A 22,812-nucleotide genomic window follows, 5' to 3' on the forward strand; every position below is an offset into this window, starting at 1 on the left:
ACACGTATAGTTCGTACACCCGAAGAACAACATGCGTACAAGGTGCGCTGGAGGGAACAGCAACGAGAATGTAAACGGCGCCAGCATGAAACGACCACCGACGAAGAATGTTCCCACAATGCTGAACAAAAACGACAATCGCGAGCCCGGGCACTTCCGAACAAGCAACGACACCAGACTCGTAATGCAGAAAAATGACAACCATTCCACTCTGTGAAGATGGGATGGAAGCGAAAGCTGACGACAGTCAAAGCTATCAATCGAAAAGCAAAGTGCTTTCACCGCGTTCCATCTTCACAGAGTGGAATGGTTGTCATTTTTTTATGCTGCTTAATTGTATAATTACTTAATTAAATAACTTCGCAAGTATCAAGTTTGGGGCATAACTTCAAATAAGAAAGTTGCAGGGCATTCTGCGAAACATCTAATTCCTCATTTTCTAACTTCCTACTTGTTGCGTGGTTATTTTTCGTGTGTCCTAAAGAAAGCCCACGAAATATGAAAAAAAAAAGTGCATGGAACATGTTTTCTTGTGCACCGCAATTGCAGTGTTGTCTAAGATGCCCTGTATGAACAAACAGTGCATTTAGCTCGGTGTGTTGCCACTTCAAAAATGACAGGGCAGCTATACAGGCACTGGCCACCCGATTTACTTCAGCAGTGTGTTTGCCTTGCGGCGTTTGACTGAATTTCACTTTGGATTTGGCTAAATTGGTTATAAATGAGTAGTAGATAGTACTATCAAGGCAATTTTGGCAACACCGCAGGACTGGTAATTGACAAATTTTATTATTAACAGCCTAATACCTAAGCAGATGACATGGGCACGTGTTGGTTAGCAGATATACCGCAGACCCCACGGCATGGCCTCCCCAGAGCCATGCAATAGTCACTGCTTAAAGGGCCCCTGAAACGGTTCGGACAAATTTTGTAGACGCGTAGGGTACAGCTTAAGTAGAACATTCGCACCACAATTTACGTGAAGCGTTACGCATTAATGGAGCTACAAGCGATTAGAAGCTACCCTCCTCCCTAGCCATGCTTTCCCTCCTCAACTCGTTCGCCGAGCGAGTGGGGCTAAGCTCCGCCTTCACTGGTTCAGCGTCACGATGCGACGTCACATCGTCCACTTCCGGTTGTTTTGGAGCCCGCCCCCGCCCGCGCGAGACCGCTCCGCTAGCCGCTTGGCCGTCGACCCCAAGCGAGAGCTATGGAAGCAGCGTGCGTTGCGGGCATTCTGTCGTAGCGCCGAACGTGTCTTGTATTCCGGTAACCACAGGCAAGCTGGTCATTTCGGCAAATGACTGTAGGCATAAACTCAAGCTGGTGAAGGAACATTAGCGTAGACGTACGTGAGCGGCCTGATCGGTCTGCACGGTCCATACACTTGTTGGTGCAGCGCTTAACCAGCCAAACAAAGCGCTAATATTGCTCTAACCAAGTGTAAAACATTTTAAACATTTATAAAAACAACGTGTTCATGATTACACTCCTGCGAAAAATACACACCAGCAGCAAAGAAGAATACACTTCGTTGCTGCTACTGTGTATGGTTGAGCTCTGTGCCACCAGGTGGCTGCACCGTGCAGACCATTCGCATTTGCCCTTCTGTTTATCTCATGGCTCATCCCGTTACGGCAAAGTCAAGCGGCCAGACTCTGTCCCCTTGCGCTTGCGTTTTCCCTAATACCGGACTCGGGAAACGCTATTGCGTTAGTAATCTTCCGGTGTGAAGTGACGGCCACAAACGCGCAAATCCTGGCGCCGATCGGATAGCGGCAGTCCGATGCGCAGCAGCCAGTTCGCTCGTACGCTGCCTTGCAGAGGGACACGATGTCGCAGCTTGACATATTGTCAGTCGCTACGTTTGCAGTCCACAAGGCAACAAAGTCGAATTATAGTGCTCGCGAAATGACTGAGACCGACTCTGACCGCGGAGCTCTCTTCAAAATGGAGTACGTTGTAACACAAGCAGACGACACATGCTGTGTGCCGGAAGTGCTTAAGTGTACTGAAAAATTATTCTTGTGCATTCTCTTTATGTTACTTTCTTTCGATAAAAACAAATTAACTAACATTCCAACTATTACGAAGATCATTTGTTTACCGTAAAGTTGGAAAAATTATCGATCACGCGCCCTTGTCAGCCAATCGGATAGCTCGCCCCACTGACGTCGTATGGATGATTTCGGTCATATGGGTAGGGGCGGCTTAAAATTCCGCCGAGCAGTGCGCTGCGATCGGCAGCGATGTGCATATTTAAAACCTTATAATAAATTACACGCTTTACGCGGAGCACTTAGATGTGTCAATTAATGATCAGAAGGACCTACTCTAACGACTCAGTACGTTTGTAGAAAATCGTCAAAAGCGTTTCAGGGTCCCTTTAATATCGGAGGTCACCCCAGGCTGTTTCTCAACTTCACAGGTTCTGCATCATTTCTGGAGAATGGTAATGAAGGCACTGTTTAAAACAATAGCTTTCTTTAGCTACTTTACCCGGTAATGAAGGCATCTCTATAACAATAGCTTTCTTTAGCCATTTCTCCGACTTCAGATGAACGTCGGCTAATCTCGCACAATAAAAGCTGGCAGGAGAGTGAACTTGGGCTACTTGGTATATATATGCTGGCTGCTGCCTTGCCAAGCAGACAGCATGGGCCACTGGGTAGATGCCCGAATGGATAATTTGCTGCTGGCTGCCGTCCGGCTTAGCAGACAACTTGGGTCATAGGGCACCATATTTACTCGAATCTAATGCAGACCTCTTTTTCCGAAAAAAATTGGTTCAAAAATTGCCTGCACGTTAGGACCCGATGCAAAACCAAAACTGTGTTTTGGTTTGTAGGCCGTTTTGGTTTGCAAAACCAAATCAGCCTACCATCAAAGCCATCAGATGCAGTATCACTGCCATCACAAAATGGCAACAGAGCACTGTTTTTGTACTAGAGCTTCTCTCATATTTGCAAAAGGCCCGTGCACATGTGTGAGTTGCGAAAGACACATCTGGAGACTTTTGCGAGGTCTGAGAAATTTTCGCTCAGGACGCTCGCTTCTGTTATGCGTTCGCCTAAGTATAAGGAGGACAGCGCACTTTGCTCCTGTGTAAGCAGCACTTAAACTTCTGTCCAAATGGGATCACAACAGCCGATGCCAATACAGAGTCCGTAATGGCAAAGCAGCAGTTATTTGTTGTTCGTGCTTGACATATGTGACTGTGGCACACATAGGATAAGGAATGTTGCTTCGCAGTGCGTCTTTGGTGCGCTGCCAGTGCCACAGCCACCAGCGACAGAAGGAATTCGTGCCACATGGGCATGCTATGTGTATGCACCACCAAGCCATGAACAAAAACTTAGGTAAACTGCAAATGATTACTTTACTATAAAAGGAATTCACACTAACAATGTACAGTAAAAGCTCATTAACTTGAATTCCGCGGGGATGCTATGAAAATTCAAATTAATGAAAGTCAGAGAAAAAAATCGCTCGGTTAAGGCGCGTACATAGTCTTACGTGGCGTGAGCACGCGCGCACACGCTATGTCACGTTGGCGTGAACAACGTCTGTACTTCGAAGCACTGGCGCAGCCAACGTAACCGGAAGCGGCCAGTGCGCCCGACGTCGAGATGGCTCTTGCTCCATCTGCGCGTTCGTCGCGCTGACTGGGGTGGAGACAAAAAAAAATGTCCCAGACTCGCGCGAAAAGCGAAGCATCGATTGCGATAGAATAGTAGATAGCTATACAAAGTAAGGATAATCGCTTTATCGGCCGTACAAACTTGTAAGCACTCGCTTACTAAATAAATTAACAAGCACTGTGTCACGCGCGCAGAGGTAAGCATGAACGCATCTCGCTCGATGACCGCGGAAACTCGCTGAAAAACGCTGGAGTGAGGACACGCAGCAGTAGCAGCGAGCTAATTGACATTCGTACAGCTCTCGCTTCAACGCGAACGAAATGTAGAAAGCACATCGCATATGAAGCTACTGGCACTAAGCGCACTCTGCAAGCATCACAGATCGCTTTGAAGATGAGGCCCACGCAGGCGCGCACTTTGGCCACGTGGCAGATCACTTTCAAGATGTGGCGCCCGCATGGCCGCGCCGTAAGCAGCAGCCGCCGAAGATTGTCCTCCCGTCCCTCCCTCGCCTCACCCCCCTGCCTCGCGTGCGACAAGAGAGGGCGCGCTCCGTCCCACCTTCCCCTCTCGCGCACACGAGATTGAGCCGCGTTCGCCAGCTCACCCTCGCACGCTCGTACACAAAGAAGACGGCGCGCGGCGACGGTGTTATCGTCCTTGCCGCTGATCGAAAAAGCAAAGCTGCGTGACCTGCGCGACGAAGCCAGCATGCTCTCGCGCACTAGCACTCTCCCCATCCATGATAATGCGGAGTTCGAATTATCGGTGGCAGTGCAGATTTCAGTGTGAATAAACGGGATGTGTTACATATTGCTTTCAATACATTGTTGGACGGACCGCGGCGACTACTTCAAATTATCCGAAATTTCGAATTAACGAGTATTGAATTAACGAGCTTTTACTGTATCATTATTCAATGGTCAGCAGCCACTAAAGTGGCATCTACCTAAGCCCCTCACTGCACTTCGTGCCAGATCACTTCGCTCCCCTTGGAAGGAATGCTCAGTGTCTGGCCTGATGGGAAAACAGAGGTAAAATACAACTACAGCAGAAACAAAAGGGAAAAATTATATAGTAATGCAGATTAAAAAAAGCCCATCCAAGACGTGACTCGAACTATAGACATCCCGGTCATGAACGCAGTGCTTTCCTGCAGTGCCACGAATTACTAACGGAGAGAAGGCTCATTGTGGAGTATTTATTTGCTGTCGCCTAGTACAGCTCGCATTGAGAAAGTTTGCCTTCCTCCGTGGTACAGCAGTACCTAGAAGAAAGATTCCGTGAAGCGAAAGTCCCTAGATATCCGTCCCAACTCACATATGTGCAAGACGTTCACACCAATATGAAAAGGAAGGTCTCCAGTGTTCGTGAAGGTTGCTGTTGTTTCATTTTGTGCTCTTTGCTAGAGTGGTATTTTTGGTCAAAAGATTTCAGGAATACAATCACTCTCGTGAGATTTTGCATGACTCGGCCCCAGATGCCCCAGCGTTTCTGGTGCCATGCCAAGATTGCTATCAGTGCACAGCGCAAGGAACTCTGTCAGACGCGTGCTTTGACAAGTCCAATGCAGAGACTTGCGAAAGTAATAGTAGCATCTCTAAAAGTGACCGCTCAAGAATACCTCCCCAGCTTGCTTGGTGTGTGTGGACATCAAAGTGCAAATGACGACGCAGCGCTTTCATTATGAAAGTTTATTTTAAAAATATTCTTGCATGCTAAGGTAAATACTGCATGTCTCATATTTTTTTAATCACAAATGTGGCAGTTATGTTTTACTTTTATGAATCAGCAGCATGTTAGATTCAGGTAAATATGGTATGTGCCACTCAGTACGTGCCATTGGGTATGTGCCAGAACAGACAACTTTGGCATCGTGTATGTCGGCACTTCCTATGCTGCGATTCATTCCAAGAGATGATGCAGCAGCACAGCAGACAACCGAGCGAGCCAGAGCGAGTGTCAAAACATCACATCATAATGTCCTGCTCCCACCCGACTACTTTCTGCATCATGACATCACGACAAAGTGAAAAACAAGAACAAAACTGGCTGTAGGAAAGCTATTATATTAATTATTTAGGGTGCTCTGAGGCTTGCCAGTATCTTTTCTAGGGTTTGGAGGTCTGTGACCATTATCTAATGCAAGAAATGAAGAGTCGAACATATCATGTTAATACGCCTTCAAGAAGTGTTTTTAAACCGAGTGCTTTACTAACCACGCCGAACCAAGTTTTGCCATCACCAGCAATTTGACCTTAATTTGACCACAGCTGCGCCGTAGCCTTGGCAACACATCATGTGACCTGCCGCACAAAGCTCGGTGGTGGCAGCTTGGCGCATGCTCTCTTCACAGCTGGGTCGCCGCCTGACCACACCATGCGTCTGGCTAAGAGGAGTGTCGCACTTGCATAGTCAGTGCAAGCTTGGCCATGGATGAGAGCGAGGCCAGGCCGTCTTCTCTAACATTGCGCGGGAGCGGGAGGCTTTGAGTCCTTGTCTGACCACCCCACAGATACTGCCCGGCGAGCTGCTTCATTCGAGAGGGTTCGGAATGCAACAGGTGCCACACCGTCGAGATCAATATAGCGACCGCGTTCGTGCCCCGTCTGTTTGCGCTTCAACGCTGCGCATGTTTCCAGCGTCTCTTTGCATGTCTAGCACTTGTGCTTTCCCTGTGGCACAACAGCTGTCGCAGCGTCGAACGATGTGTGTTCTACCTAAGCCTAATCACAGTCACGTCTAGCCACTGACCTAGGCACAGCCATCGTACCTGGCTTAACGATGATTGTATATCTGAGTACAATAATTACAGCTAAGTCAAAGGTTAACCAAGTGAAACCAACACTTGACCAGGCAAACAAACCAAGCTTTCGCTTTGCATATCCAGGGTTAGCTTAGCTAAGCCACTGCCAATATTTTTGTACTTATAAGCCATGTAAACTCTGTAAATGATTGCTAAGTGACCAGCCAGTCTTACCATTACCTTTAGCAGCAGGGGCAGTCTTGTTTATGCGGCACTTCATGACCACAGTCCTAAAGGAGATGTCTGTTTCCTTGTGCTTCGAAGAGAAGTGGTTCACCAAGGAAGGTTTGTTGAGACAGCTGTAGGAACACTGGCTGCAGAACAACTCGGACACCACTGTGTGCTGTGGCGACTCAACCTTGGAAGTCCCTGAAGCATCTGCAAGAGCAAAGTCCACACACCACACACTGACGCATGTCACAATTTCAGTTCGACATCCATTTGAGCAATCCACATAGCCCGGCCCCAGCCCCAGCCCAAGCTTCAGAAAAGGCTCAAATGTCTTCCTGTCACATTTCAGACTGTATTCACTGCAAGCTGCTGCTGTCGCCACGAAGCTGACAAGTATCTGATAGTTGCTGCACCTACCCTGCTGCTTATTAAAATTCCAGGAACGTCACCTGTTGGCAACGCCTACTCAAAGACAAAACACAGCGACACTGTCACCATTTGAGTGATCCACATAGCCCAGCCCCAGCCCAAACCGCAGGAAAGGCTCAAACGTCTATCAGATTTCAGATATGTAATGCTCATTTTTATATTGTTACCGCAGCTGAAAAGGGCCCTTGCAGATCGCTTATCTGGTATTCACTATGCCGCCAAATACAGAACTTGAAAAAGAGATTAAGTCCCTAAAGACGCCACCTCAAGAGCTAGCAGACGAGCTTCGAAGAGCACTTGCTTTCAGTGAGAAAAAAGCATTATCTCATAAAAAGGAAATTCTGGAAACTTAAAGCAGTCTAACATTTTTGAGCAATGAGTATGACAGCATTAAAGCTGAACAAAATGCTATACTTGCTGAGAGCAATGTTCTGAATAAAGAAAATGAGGAATTGAAAAAATTGAATGCCGTCCTCACAAAAGAAATCACTCAATTAGAACAATATTCGCGCATGAACGATGTTGAGATATGCTGCACACCAAACGCTACAGACGAAAACCTTGTGCAACTAGTAGTTGACGTAGGCACAAAAATAAATGCCCTATAGCCCCTTCAGACACTGATACCGTTCACAGAGTGCCCACTACTAATAACGTGAGAGCAAATAACATAATTGTTCAATTTGTCTCAAGAGACAAAAAGAACGATTTCCAGGGAAGAGCCAAAAAAGCTCGGTTGACTGCGAAAGATCTTGGCGAAACCAAAGATGAGCCAAGTATTTTTTTAACAACCACTTAAGTCCGCGAAGCAAAGCACTCTTCTGTGAAGCATTGAAACTGAAGAAAAGCAAACAATGACAGTTCCTGTGGATGGAACAATGTGTCACAAAAGCCAGAAAAACCATGACCAGTGCTGTCCACAAGATAAGACCACCAGATGAGTCGCATGTCAACACATAAGGTTAAGCTTCAACAACAGACAGAAGGAGAAAGAAAGATGGCGTTCGAACTCCTTGAACCACGAACATATAGTAATCAGTCACCTATATCATCTGATTCATCATTACTCCATCTGAACATAAGGAGCCTCCAGAAACATTACGACGCATTTGTGGACCTTTGTGCAACACTACACCACACACGTTTTACTCCATTGCTTTATCAGAAGCTTGGTTACCTGAAAACATGTGTCAAACATATCCACTCCCTGGATATTACCTGGAGCTCGTTTGTAGGCAAAGCTATCAAGTACTACAAGTAACGAAACTGTACATGGAGGTGTAGCTCTTTATGTAAGAAACAACGTAGTATACAGAGTTTTTAAATCTAGATGGTGCAAAGTACTCATTATCAAAATACCACCACATAGCAAAAATTATTCCAGTATTTAAAAAGGGTGACCGCTCCTACATTTCTAATTATCGCCCTATTGCTATACTTCCTTTCTGTAGCAAGGTTATCGAAACGCACTTAACCAAATACAGTCGACTCCCGTTAATACGAAGATCACGTGGACCGCAAAAAGCTTCGAATTAAACGAACTTCCAATAAAGCACAAAACACAAAAAACAGCACTTTATTTGTGGCGAAATAGAGTATTTCCTCTAAGAAAAATAGTCGGTCATCTTGCTTTGCTTCTTCTTGCCGAATCGCGCTGCTGAAAGCAAGTTCTGCAGGCTGTAGATGTGGCAGAACGCTTCTTCCGCGTTACCTTCAGCGGCAAAGAAGCGCTCCGCGAGAGCAAGGCCCGCAGCTACATCGGCAGCCTTAGGTTGCGGCTCGCCTTCAACGTCATCGTCGCTTTCCTGGGTCGCTTCCTGGGGCCGAATAATCTCTACAATTTCGCTATCCGTCAGCGCACTGCACGTTTCGACCGCCTTGTCTACGGCGACGTAATCTTCAAAATTGACGTCCCCGAGAGCATCACCAAAATCAGTGCCGTCAAGCTCACTTGTTGACGCTTCCTCCGCTGAAATTTCAGAGGCATCCTCCGAAGAAGCTGCCGCAAAACCGCAAGCGCTGAAGCAGTTTGCGATTGTTTCTTGCTTCACACGATCCCATGCTTGCGCCAACATGTGGATGGCACTAAGCAGGCTCACCTCGTACTTTGTGGAGCTATCCATACACAAAATCATGCGCTCGAGGAGGTGCCGCCTGTAGAGGACTTTAACATTCTTGATAATGCCTTGGTCCATTGGCTGCAAAACAGCCGTTGTGTTTGCAGGCAAAAATGCGAGGCGTATTGCACTCAAGGCTGGCACATTCACGTGAGCACTGCAGTGATCGACAAGGAACAACACCTTGCGGTCCGAAGCAGCAAACTTGCGGTCCAATTTGCTTATCCAGCTCTTGAAGATTTCGGCCGTCATCCACGCTTTTTTGTTCGCCTCATAGTCCACAGGCAGCGTCTTCACGCCTTTAAAACATCTCGGCTTCGCGGCTTTCGCGATCACAAGTAACCGACATCGTTCCGTGCCAGTCATGTTTGCCGCGATCAGCACCGACACTCTCTCCTTGCTGCGTTTGCCCCCAGCACAGTCGTCGTCCTTGAATGTCAGGGTCTTCTCTGGTAGAAGCCAATAGAAGAGTGCAGTCTCATCTGCATTGAAAATGTCTTCCGGTCTGTATTCGGCGAGATATTCACGCAGCTTTCCGTCCTTCCACGTGGCACATGTTTCCTGGTTAACGGATGCCTTTTCACCACACACGCTCTTGAAAACCAGGTCATGGCAATCTTTAAAGCGCGTCAGCCATCCATCTGACGAAACGAAGTCATCGATCCCCAACATTGCTGCAAGCGTTCGGGCTTTCATCACAACGATGTCTCCGCTGAGAGGAAGTTTGTTGCTCCTGGCCTCCCTAATCCAAACCAGCAGAGCCTTCTCCAACTCTGGGTAAGCGCCGGTGTGCATTCGCTTCCGAGAAGTCTTGAACTTGTCGTTCTCAAATGCATCCATTATTGTGTGCTTGTTCTTGATGTAGTTTGAGAGCGAGTTCGGCTTGATCCCGTACTTCTGCGCTATGTCTTGTTTGTCGGCACCTCCCTTCTCAACTTCCTTCAAAACCTCAACTTTCGTTGCCAGGTCGAGCGTGCGATAAGAGCCACGGTTTGCCATGGTTATAAACTGCGCGACTAGGTACCCCGTGGAACAACCTAGCCTACGAGCTTCTCGCACAAAGGCGCTCGACCAACAAACGCCTCGACATACGCTGCGCATGCTGCAAGACTAATCTCGCACAATCTTGCCACTGCCAGTATGCAGCGCTGCGTGCACCTATGGCACCCGCGTGGCCTCCGCGATCAGCTCCGGCCACGCGCGGCAGCCGCTCGTGGCCTCCAGTGGAAGCCGCTTCGCCTCCCGCCGGAGTTGATCGCGGAGGCCACGGCAGCCGTAGCAATGAATAATCGCGCCGCTCCAAGAAGGATGGGGTTGCGGGCGGCTGCGGTGGCGATGACACCAACGCAGAGCATGGAACTGTTGCAACACTTCAAAAATTGCACATTCTACCAAAGAATGACGGTCACCTCGAGGATCCCGGCTGAAAATTAACTTCCAATTAAACAATATTACTGGATGAGGACTTCGAATTATCGAGCGATTTCTTCTATAGGATTACATGCAAAACTGACGGGACCAGCACTTCACTTCTAATTAACCAAAAATTCCAATTAAGCAGCTTCGAATTATCAGGAGTCGACTGTACTTCTCAAAATTTAACATCCTTTCGCCAAATCAATTTGGCTTCAGGGTAGGATCCTTGAATGACTGTGCTATACTTTCTTTCACGGATAAAATAAAAAGCGCGATAGATGCCGGTTTCTGTGCAGGATCAGCCTTTACCGATCTATCCAAAGCATTTGAATCCATTAACCACGCCATCTTACTTGCTAAACAACGGGCAGTAGGCGTCGATGGCCCAGCATTAGCACTTATAAAAAGTTACCAAACAGATAGAAACAAGCTGTGTATTTTATTTCCTCACTTTCTAATTTCAAAATAACCAATAAAGGGGTCCCGCAGGGGTCTACACTTGGTCCACTACTATTTCTGCTTTATATAAATGATTTACCCGAAACTGATGCCTTCCTTTACGCTGACGACACTATTTTACTTGCAACCAATATTTCACTACCTTCTCTGACTACTAAGCTAAACAGTGATCTGAAAAATAATTTAACATGGAGCCAGCTTAACTCGCTAAGAATAAATCGTACCAAAACATCCTTTATGCTTTTTCATTCGAATCATAGGACACCAGAATTCATTCCCACTGTCAACCTAAACTCTCTTGACATCAGTGCAGTTAACGAATGCTCATTTCTTGGAATAATTCTTGACTCAAACTTAAAATTTATGAAGCATATCACCTATTTGAAGCGCAAAATTTCTCCCGGTATTAGAATTTTACATAAATCTACATATTATTTTAGCAAACCAACATTGCTAACCTTGTATTATTATTTTATTCACAGCCATCTCCATTATTGCATTACAGCATGGGGCAACACATATCCAACTCATACCGCACCACTATACAGCATTTGCAGAATCAAGCTATCCGGATATTGTCGTTCAGCTCATTCTACTGCAGTGCTTCTGATATGCTTCACAACCACAGAATACTTTCAGTAAAAGATCTTGTTAATTATAAATTAGCCGTAATGTTACTTAAGGTAACATGTAATCCTCCCCCAGTAAATATATTTTCTGAGGCTACTTTGGTTAACTTGAACAGCATAAGATTTGCAGCTAACAACAATTTCTTATTGCCACTAATACATACTAATTATGGAAAACTATCTGGATATTTCGCAGCAGTATCTACTTGGAACAGCCTCCCACTAGATGTCAAGCGCTCTTTGTCTTTAGGTTTCTTAAAAAAAACATTATTCATTTTTCTGCTAAATAGCCAAAATAATCCACATATCTCAACTATTCACTTCACTCTTGCTCATTTCCTTTCTGTTTTTCCTTTTCTTTATTTATTTTTTCATTTGTAGCCTTTATAAATATTTTTGGTTCATTATGTTACGAACACGTTAAACTACTGCTTTAATTCTACGACTAGCTGTTGACTTCATATTATTTTGCAGTTTGTACTACATTTACTTTGTATAATTTTACACTTAGTGATGACTGTATTACCGTTCTTTGCTGCGTATTGGCACAAATGCATACATTTTCTGACAGGAGGTCCCATTTCAGCCACATGCTCTGGGACCTCCTTCTGTATACTTGTGTAAGCATGTATATCCACTTATTAAAGAAATAAACTGAAACTAAAACTTAAGAAATAAGCAGCCAGAAGCTTTGTACCTCACAAAAAAAATTCACATTGGTAGGCGTCATCTACAGGTCACTGCAAAACAACAAAAATGAGTTTGTATCTCAATTAGATAAGTGGCTTGATAACAACAGTAACAATACTACTCAGATTATTATATCAGGTGATATCAACATTGACGTTAATCAAACGGACATAACTACAGACTTAATAACAAGCTACGGATTACAACAAGTAATCAGATTAGCAACACGCATTACTAACTCAAGACAGAGCACATTGGATCACATAATCGCAAACATATCGGAGACCAATTTTACAAGTGGAACATTAGCATCTGACATTGCTGATCACCTTCCTATTTTTGCGACTATCACATCCAATAGCCAGTTATGTACTCAGCAAAAGCATATAACATACAAATATGACATCATTTTTGATGCCCTTATGAAAGAAAATTGGCCCTCTGTATATTCGGTAGGCACAATTGACAACAAATATGAACAATTCATGAAAATATTTAACAGATGTAAAATACTAGGTGAGTGTGTTTCAACGGCATCCAGGAGAAGCCCAAAGCAAGAACCGTGGCTAAGAGCCGGTATTCTGAAGTCAATACATCACAAAGGCAACGTATAGGAAACTAAAGCAAAAACCATACGTCACTTTAAAAAACAAGTATAGAACATACAAGAAAAAGCTTGAAAGTCTAATCACGGTTGCTAAGCGAAATTATTTTCACGCTAAAATTAAAGAAGCACATGGTGTCTAAAAAGCTACATGGAAAGTGATAAATACCGCCCTAGACACGTGCAACACAAACAGTATATGTGGAATCCTTGTAAATGACATAATAGTAAGTGATCCTTCTATTCTTGCTGAAAGCTCCAGCAGTTACTTCACTACAATGACCAATAATTTAATTGTAGATAACTCACATACATCACGATCAGACAGTCACAATAACTAACCCTTCTAGTTCTCTCTTAAGCCTATTGACCTTCATGAAGTCAACAACATACTTCTCTTTTTAAGAAATGCTTCATCAAACAGTCTAGACTTGGTACCTGTATCACTGCTAAAACACTGTTTGATTATTATACGTGAACCCCTATCACATATGATCAACAAAATGTTCGTTTCAGGGTCGTTCCCGACACTACTAAAAATTTCCAAAGTTGTGCAAATGTTTAAGAAAGGGGATAAGATGAATATGTCCAATTACTGACCAATATCCGTATTGTCCCCGTTTTCTAAGGTTTTTGAAAAAGTAGTGCTAGCCTGTCTAGATAAGTTTTTCACAGCGCACAATGTTTGTGCCAAAGAGTAATGCAGATATATAAAAAGAAAGTCGACTGAGACAACATTAATTAGCATTGTGGAAATAACTAAAATAAACTTGGAAAGAAAATGATCAACCATGGGTATGTATCTCCATGGACCTAAACAAGCCTTTTAACCTTGCGAACCACAACATATTACTCAAAAAACTTGGAAAATATGGTATTTGTGGACCACTCTTCAGCCTAATTAGCACATATTTGAAAAACCGGCAGCAGTACATAGTGGTTCATATTTGTATGTTGTAATCCCAAATTATAACTAACAGTGGAATTCCCCAGGGATCCATATTAGGCACTTTTCCAGCATACATCAACAATTTACTAGACTATCTCTCAGAAGACTGCATTGTATACACAGACAATGCCAATATTTTCTTGACCACTGGTACGGAAACATATATACAGAAAAGGTAATGATGTCCAGCTAAAACTAACTGCCTTAAATATGTCTTCTGGCAAACACAAAGAAAAGTAACTATATAGTTTTCGCTGCAAAAAACACCTGACTAATGAACACTATATAATTAAACTTCAACAACTCTCCTTTACAAAGGGTTACCAAGCCAAATTTTTAGGCATCTACCTCGACAGTCAACTAAAGTGGCATAAACATATCCATGAAACTACACTAACCATCTATAAAAAAATTCCAATACTGTATAAACTATGTTACATTTTTCCTTTGACCACACTCTGTACTCTTTGTCAGTTTTATACACTCCCATATTACGTATGCTCTTACAATATACGGACTTGCGTACCCCACTGCTTTATTGCAAATTATTGCAGCACAAGATGCAGCGCTTCGGGCTATTTCTCTTCCTAAAAAGATCGAATTCAATCACATTCGCATACCCATTACTTAATATACTACCCATGACACGTTGCATTGATTACCCCATTCTCGTTTTGCTCCACAAGATCATGCAAAAAATTATACTATATCCTTCTGGAAAAATTATAGAAATACCACCTACCCATTATAATCAGTCACCTCAAAAACTCTAACCATTCCAAAATCTTGCACTAACTATAGATCATTTACATTCTCGCATACTGCATCGCAGCTCTAGAATAAATTACCAACAGATCTAAGAGCACAACAGCCATTTATCAGCTACAAAACTAACCTTCACTTTTTTGCTCGCATCACTTGCTGAATGAGTATGTACCATATTTGTACTGTCTCACATATAGCTCTTTTCTCACGAGCTCTAGTACTTATATAACAGTATATAACCTAGGGGGCCCTTCAAAACTTCTATGAGAGTTATAGGGCCCCACCTTTACACCATACCCAACATGCTAATCTTCATTTGATCAATAAAAGAACTTGAATTTAACCCTCTCCATATAGAAGATGACCTCAGCTTGTCAAGCACATACTTGCAAAAAGACGGATGACAAGTCCTACTCATCCAGAGCTATCTTATTTTTCATGCTGCCCTCAGGACAATTTCAGCTTGTCATTAGCTCAGTGCCCGTTGTGAACAGTACCAGACGGTGCAAAGATCCTGTTAGTGGTGAAATGCACCAGTGTGTAGCGAAGCCCACCTTCATAACGGCATAAAATGTTTTTCTAATAAACGTCTTTCTGACACTAACTTTTCGCTTGGTTTTGCTTTATATGATCAATATAATTTTTTTCACAAGGAAGAAAAGGTTCCAACTCTTTTGCAAGCTTTCTTTCATTTTTTTGCCATCCTTTAAGGGTTAAAGTGAACCTTGCTCCTTACAACCATATTACTTATTTTCCATTACGAATTGATGCAGCTTGCAGCTCTCATGCATATTGATGTGCTGAATTTAACCCTTTGAAGGTTTTTGCCATATATTTGCCATATATGTACGGCGGTGGTTTTCTGTCCCACAAGGTCTTTGCCGTACGGGTGCAGTTTCGACCCACCGTCTGAAATTTCACGCCATAATGACGATGCGTGCTCACTGGGAAGTGCTGCCACCTCTTAGGACTTACAAGAAGTGTTTGAAATTTGTGCTACCTCCTTGCGGAGATAAACAGAACTGATTTGTAGCTTCAGCGCATCGCACAGACTGCAACAACACCCCTTTTGCGGTTCTGGTTTCGCCGTGTGATCGCAATGGAGGCCCGCGAAACGTGATTTTTCTCTTTGTCGGCACTCCCTTGGACGGGCGGCAGACGTTGATTTCTACGTTTATTGGCACTGCTCTTAGCTTGTTTATCACCGCCGCTCGCGAGGTATTCTCGCTCTCTGCAGCAACGCGCTTACGCGAGAGGGTGCCTCAGACCTCTGCCCAAGGCAGCCGCACACAGAGATGTCATGTGTGTGCCAACACAACTCGTCGCTCCAAGAGGAGAACAGACACGCGTTTTAGGTGTGCAGACTGCGATGAGGCGCTGTGCGTAGACCCGTGTTTCAAGGAGTACCACACTCTGAAATACTATTGAACATTTTGCAGTTCTGAGTGATGCCGACACCAAAATACTGTTCCTAAATTTTTTTTTTTACTATTTATTCCCGACTTTATACATATTGTACGTTCAAGATCCACAATAAAGTAATTTGACCACCTGGGAAAGTTTTGTTCAAAATAATTCAACCCTCAAAGGATTAAATATGGGTTCACATTTATTTTACACTATGCTGTTCTTAAGCAGGATCCCCACAGTACCTATCTTCATATCAAGTAAACACACTGGAGTGCAATGCCTTTAAAGGAACTTATTCCTGAAGAAATTTTTCAAATATTAACAGCGACAGCACAATGTTTACTTTCCCCATTCCCCCTCAACTTACCGATTCCTCTTAAATGGAGCAGCGTGAATAGACGTGCCCCACTTACCGCACCTTTCTTTTTTTTCTTCTTCATTTTGCATATGCTTAAGGTAATCTTTCTGGATAGGCATCTGAAAAAGATGCCTGAGGACAACAACAGAGCAGTGACAGAGTGGACGAGTGCCTTAATGACCGCCGCTTCAGTTTCCTAGCTCTGGGAAGAGTGTGCATGAATGTGCAAGCTTCTGTTCACAAGTAATTCATGGTCATGAACAATTGCCCAATGGCCGGTGCCTATGGATATTACGCTAGCTGTAACGTCATTGCCAATGTATGGAAAAGCAGGGGCCTGAAAAGCCATGGGACAAAGCAAGCAAGCTATCGTGAAAGAATGTGGACGGGCTTCCTGCTGCATGTGACAAAGTAATATTTAGCCTACATGTTCATGGCAGCACTGTCTACAGATTGGTAGGGTTTTCTTGCTATATACAAGAAGAGTTTCAGTGTCCACCTAAAAAGAATGCACAAATAAACAAGTTATAACACCAGTGCCCACATATATGGAATCATTCAAAACTTGGCCTCAGCACCTATATGTGTGGTCTTCTGAAGTATGTTTACAGTCACGGAGACAAGATTGTGGACTGCACAACCAGTAATCCGCCTCTTTCATGGCGCAACGGCGCATGCGCCCTGCCCTAGCGGATTAGTCACAAAACATTTTGGAAGGGTCGCGCACGTGGCCGCGCGCTGGGAAGTCCCCCAAATAAAAAAAGCGCTCGGATGCGCGTTGCTGCAAACACTCCTGCCGTGTACCGCGTTGAAACTCTACTGGCAGCTCGACGTCGGCACGGTGCCGAGAATGTGCGTAGCATAAGACTGCAACTCCACTTTAAAAGAGAAGGCGGCCAGGGCATCGTCCGAGTTGTCCGGACTGCACCATTACCGCCTTTCATGAATGGCTTGCTAATTTAACGAAAAACCCATGCATTACACTTGGGCAACACTTAAGTACATCATGCTGCTGATGCTCGAAATGCAATTCAATAGACAAACTCACTGTTTCTTTTCCCGTACATTTCAGCAAATGTACAAAACATTTTGCTGGTGTGAGTACGTGCCTAAAACGTGACGTTCAAGGTAATGGGGCAATGTGCTGCTGCAATAGCGGAACTGCGCAATATCGGAAGCCATGCAAAACCTTATGCATAAGCAGGACTCTGTTATAGTGCCATGAAACTAGACACTGCTTAAAGAAATGCAGGGTGAATGAGACATTTAGGAGCACAGCTTTGGGTGGCCACAGAATTAACACTCATTCTATCTTTCTAGGCACTCAACATGATATTGACACCAGCTATAACAGAAAGTTTTTGCAGATCAAAATTAATGCAATTGTGACAGGAACCCATCGTTTGAATTATAACAGCCAGTTGAAATTGTAGATTTCATTGTACTTATACAACATCATGCTTGCCCATCTACATGACGCAAGCTTATGCCTACCAGCACAGGTTCCTGTTATCTTTATCTTTACTGACAATGTTTATACGAGCAGGTAGACTACAGACTACAGGGTCAAACACTGCCGATGAACACCTTTGCCACACCGCTGGCAGCAACCCAAACTAACCTGCATCACAGTCTTCAATCCTGGTCAGGACCACCATTGGAATGGGACGCGACATCTTGCTCTCGAGAGAGTTCTCAGAGACCCAGATGTCCCATCGACTAGAGTCGTCTGCGGAACACTTGGGAGTCCAGTTGCCTGCTTCCAGCTTGTACAGTGGTGTCATGCAGCAACCTTCGAGTTCTGCTAGACTGGCTGCAGCTATTTCACCAGATGGGCTGCTGCTGTTGCTGCTAGCATCGCTGTTAGCTGCTGCCGTCCTCCAGGAACCTTTTGGCCGGCCCCACAGGCTGCGCCGAAGTTTCTGGCCATTGACTTGACCTTTCCTCGGGACGTAATCATCATCCATTTCTGTCAGGAGGAAGGACCAAGGGTTACTGAAGTGCACGTTCAATGTTTGCCGTCATGGCAGTTCTTTAGCACCCGCAATTACACTCCGCCCAGGGCAACTTCCCAAGCTTGCTAAGGAGATATTGGTCGGCTAATTGGCTGACGAACTGCCGACTAATGCAATGGTCAGCATTGTCCTCAGCAGCCACCAACATGGAAAAGACGGTAGGAACTCCAGATATGGGTGCTGTGTTAAACAAGCTGACACACACATTACATGTGCAACTGCGTGGCATTGGGACAGGCCACACCTAACCTTTTGCTGATGAGGAGGTACTATAAGACTCAACTGTGAGACAGATGACACAGATCTTTGATACACAACTTCTCTTGATTGATGAAACGCTCGAAAGTCAGTTTAGCCCAGTGACAATGCATATTTGATTAACCTAATAAGGGCTTTTTGAGAATTTGCTGTGGCTGCTCTTGCATTCAATCAGTTTGCCACCATCAACCTTCTGACTTCGGAGCTCCTTTTGATTTGTGTTGGTCAGCTGACCAACACGATCCCTCATGCAATGCAAAGTTTGAAATGCATCGATTCTCAAGTGATGGCTAGTAAGTCAACTATCAATAGTCGCCCTCAGTTGTCACTTCATTGGGTACGACATCAGCTCCGCACAAAGCTATTAAGGCAGTGCGAGGGCATGCTGAAGCATTAACAAGAACTTTGGAACTTGAATGCTTTAATGCGAAAATTATGATAATTTCTGTACAGCAAACTGACAAAACTGGTTTCTTAGCTTGTCTAGTGCTCTTTCTACTTTACTTATTGCCACTTATTCATTTGTTCCCTGATTTACACATGCTGCAGCTCTAGTAGGCCACAGCAAGGGTGGGATAACAGTACAAAAGAAAAGCGAATGGGTAAATGCAGCAAACCACATTCAGATCAGTGCAATGTCTTTCATAATACAAGCATGGAACAAAGGTATGCTAACAAGCTATGCCAGAAAAGAGCCTCTCACAGCTATCACCATAAAATATGGTCCATGCAACAGTGCACACTTAGACAGAAACTGTGTGAAGTCCAGTCACATGTGAATGCTACAAATGCAATATTAAAATATTACCCTCCTAGGCATTAGACAAGTGTACATTGCAATACAAACTGCACTGGTAGTCACTGCTACTGCTGAGTAAATATGTCAAACATATTTTTCTTTTCCTTTTTTTTTTTTTTGAACGCTGCACAGTTAAAGACTCAGCTGTGTCTTTACGCATGGTGTGCTGTTGCCACATGAATTGCTAAAATAAAATTTCATGCAGGTCTGAAAACTGCCATTATGTAAAATGGCACCTATTTTGCCACTGTTTTCAGGCAGATGCACCCTCTAGGATTTTACATGCACTTATGAAAACATTTACGTCATGGCTGTTGATTTGAGGTGCCCTTGTGAAAAGATAAGAGGTAATATCTATGTACCTACCATATTTCGAAGTAACTTTCTTCTTCTTCTTCAAGTGCCAAAGGAGGCCCGGAGATGACGGTTGATTCTTTTTGGGAATGAAGTCTGCAGGGGGCAAAAAAGTTGCAGATATACATAACTGTGCACACTATTTAGAGAATTCATCACTTGAAGCAAGCTTGCAAAAGCAGTAACAAAATGTGACAATGTTCACGCAACTGCACTGAAACAGCATACAGTAAAAATGCACATGCCCTGTAAGTTGATATTGTGAATACTTGTGAATACCTGAGGAACATTACAGAGAAGTGTTGAATCAGTTGTCAGGAGGGAAGAACACATGTCCAATCAGCAGTTGTTTATTCACTGCTCCACCTCCACAAACACGTTGGCTTCCCAGTGTCTCTACGACTACTAGCGCCATCTCTTGGCCTTCTCTAAAGCTGTCCTGACACCTGTGCTTGCGATCCTCATCACTGCCACTAAGTCCTTACAGAGTTTAGACCATTACCTACTTGCCTGCACATTCATATTGAAGCATATATATATCATACATTCATATCGGAGCTGGAAACGCAGCAGTGGCCTTGTGGTTGAGTATCCACATCGGCTGCAGGAGGACATGGGTTCAAAGCCATGCTGCTGCCATTTAGCAACTGATTATTCAAATAAGCCCACACCATGCAAATCCCATGAAACCTTGTGGGCACAGCAAAACCCTGAGAAAGGGTATCTAGGCTGATCCCATGGCAGCAATCTTCCATGTGTTATCCTAAAGCACCTATAAGGAGGGTACGCCCTTGGATTGAGAAGCAGCACCCCTTTCCAAGTGCTGAGGTCCCGTAATGGCCGATCACCAATCGGGGAGCATGCTTGTACTTATTTTGCCAGTAGGTATTCGGTGGCAACTTTAGTCTGCCTCCCACAGTCGCGGTGGATGCTCTGCACAAAGGCTAACAGTGAATGAGCAAGGGGCATTCAGAGACTCCTCCTAGAAATCTCTTTAGAGATGCTTTTGAGAAGCTAAGCATCAGGCATGGGGGCATCTCTACTAATTAGAAAATCCTGTGGGTTTTCAGTGACATTGAGATTTGAACCCAACACCTCCTGAATACGAGGCGGATGCTAAACCACAAGGTCCCCGCTGTGGTTAAACATTTCTTTTGAAAGCTGAGTAGCTAAACATTAAAGGGACCCTGAAACGGTTTTAACGATTTTCTACAAACGTACTGAGTCGTTAGAGTAGGTCCTTCTGATCATTGATTGACACATCTAAGTGCCCCGCGTAAAGCGTGTAATTTATTATAAGGTTTTAAAACTGCACATCGCTGCCGATCGCAGCACACTGCTCGCCGGAATTTTAAGCCGCCCCTACCCACATGACCGAAATCACCCATACGACGTCAGTGGGACGAGCTATCCGATTGGCTGACAAGGGCGCGTGATCGATAATTTTTCCAACTTTATGGTAAACTAATGATCTTCGTAATAGCTGTAATGTTAGTTAATTTGTTTTTATGAAAAGAAAGTAACATAAAGAGAATGCACAAGAATAATTTTTCAGTACACTTAAGCACTTCCGGCACACAGCAAGTGTCGTCTGCTTGTGTTACAACGTACTCAATTTTGACGAGAGCTCCGCGGTCAGAGTCGGTCTCAGTCTTTTCGCGAGCACTATGATTCGACTTTGTTGCCTTGTGGACTGCAAACGTAGCGACTGGCAATATGTCAAGCTGCGACATCGTGTCCCACTGCAAGGCAGCGTACGAGCGAAGTGGCTGCTGCGCATCGGGCTGCCGCTAACCGATCGGCGCCAGGATTTGCGCGTTTGTGGCCGTCACTTTACACCGGAAGATTACTAACGGAATAGCGTTTCGCGAGTCCGGTATTAGGGCAAACGCAAGAGCAAGGGGACAGAGTCTGGCCGCTTAACTGTGCCGTAACGGGGTCAGCCATGAGATGAGCAGAAGGGCAAATGTGAATAGTCTGCACGGTGCAGCCACCTGGTGGCACAAAGCTCAACCATACACAGTAGCAGCAACGAAGTGTATTCTTCTTTGCTGCTGGTGTGTATTTTTCGCAGGAGTGTAATCATCAACACGTTTTTATAGATGTTTAAAATGTTTTACACTTGGTTAGAGCAATGTTAGCGCTTTGTTTGGCTGGTTAAGCGCTGCGCCAACAAGTGTATGGACCGTGCAGACCGATCAGGCCGCTCACGTACGTCTACGCTAACGTTCCTTCATCAGCTTGAATTCATGCCTCCAGTCATTTGCCGAAATGACCAGCTTGCCTGTGGTTACCGGAATACAAAACACGTTCGGCGCTACGACAGAATGCTCGCAACGCACGCTGCTTCGATAGCTCTCGCTTGGAGTCGACGGCCAAGCGGCTAGCGGAGAGGTCTCGCGCGGGCGGGGGCGGGCTCCAAAACAACCGGAAGTGGAAGATGTGACGTCGCATCGTGACGCTAAACCAGTGAAGGCGGAGCTTAGCCCCGCTCGCTCGGCGAACGAGTTGAGGAGGAAAAGCATGGCTAGGGAGGAGGGTAACCTTTAATCGCTTGTAGCTCCATTAATACCTAACGCTTCACTTAACTTGTGGTGCGAATGTTCTACTTAAGCTGTACCCTACGCGTCTACAAAATTTGTCCTAACCGTTTCAGGGGCCCTTTAAAAATACCCAGTCATCTACAATATACAATAGTTTATTGATATTGTAGATAGCTGTTAATCATGACCAGTACCACCACTTATAGGGCACTGTCCGCACAACACACGAACCTCACTCATTCTTGGTGCTGCAGAGTATGTGAAGATCGTATAGTGTCGGAAGATACTTTTTCTGGTGTGCAATTCTGCTACATATGCACAACATGTTAGCCTATACAGGCAATAGTTGGCACAAGCCCATTGCCTTCTTGACGCAATTAAGGTACTTGGCTGCATTTA

The 22,812-nt window shown here is 44.6% G+C and overlaps 1 protein-coding gene across 4 annotated transcripts in view; it reads right to left on the bottom strand.

Moving 5' to 3' along the window:
* The window catches only part of LOC142582496 (uncharacterized), a 39,065-nt gene that overhangs the window by 5,703 nt on the left and 10,550 nt on the right, over positions 1–22,812 (bottom strand). For 2 of the 4 annotated variants that reach the window (XM_075692286.1, XM_075692287.1), the window contains exons 6-8: positions 19,883–19,966; positions 18,066–18,413; positions 6,622–6,825 (exon numbers count right to left, since the gene is read on the bottom strand). In XM_075692286.1, the coding sequence (XP_075548401.1) occupies positions 6,622–6,825; positions 18,066–18,413; positions 19,883–19,966 (636 nt within the window). Of the gene's footprint in view, positions 1–6,621; positions 6,826–12,365; positions 12,409–18,065; positions 18,414–19,882; positions 19,967–22,812 lie in introns of those variants that run through there. The other 2 variants (XM_075692289.1, XM_075692288.1) reach the window with 2 other exon arrangements.

The sequence above is a fragment of the Dermacentor variabilis genome, chromosome 5 (assembly GCF_050947875.1).
Source record: "Dermacentor variabilis isolate Ectoservices chromosome 5, ASM5094787v1, whole genome shotgun sequence".
In the NCBI taxonomy this organism is placed as follows: Eukaryota; Metazoa; Arthropoda; class Arachnida; order Ixodida; family Ixodidae; genus Dermacentor; species Dermacentor variabilis.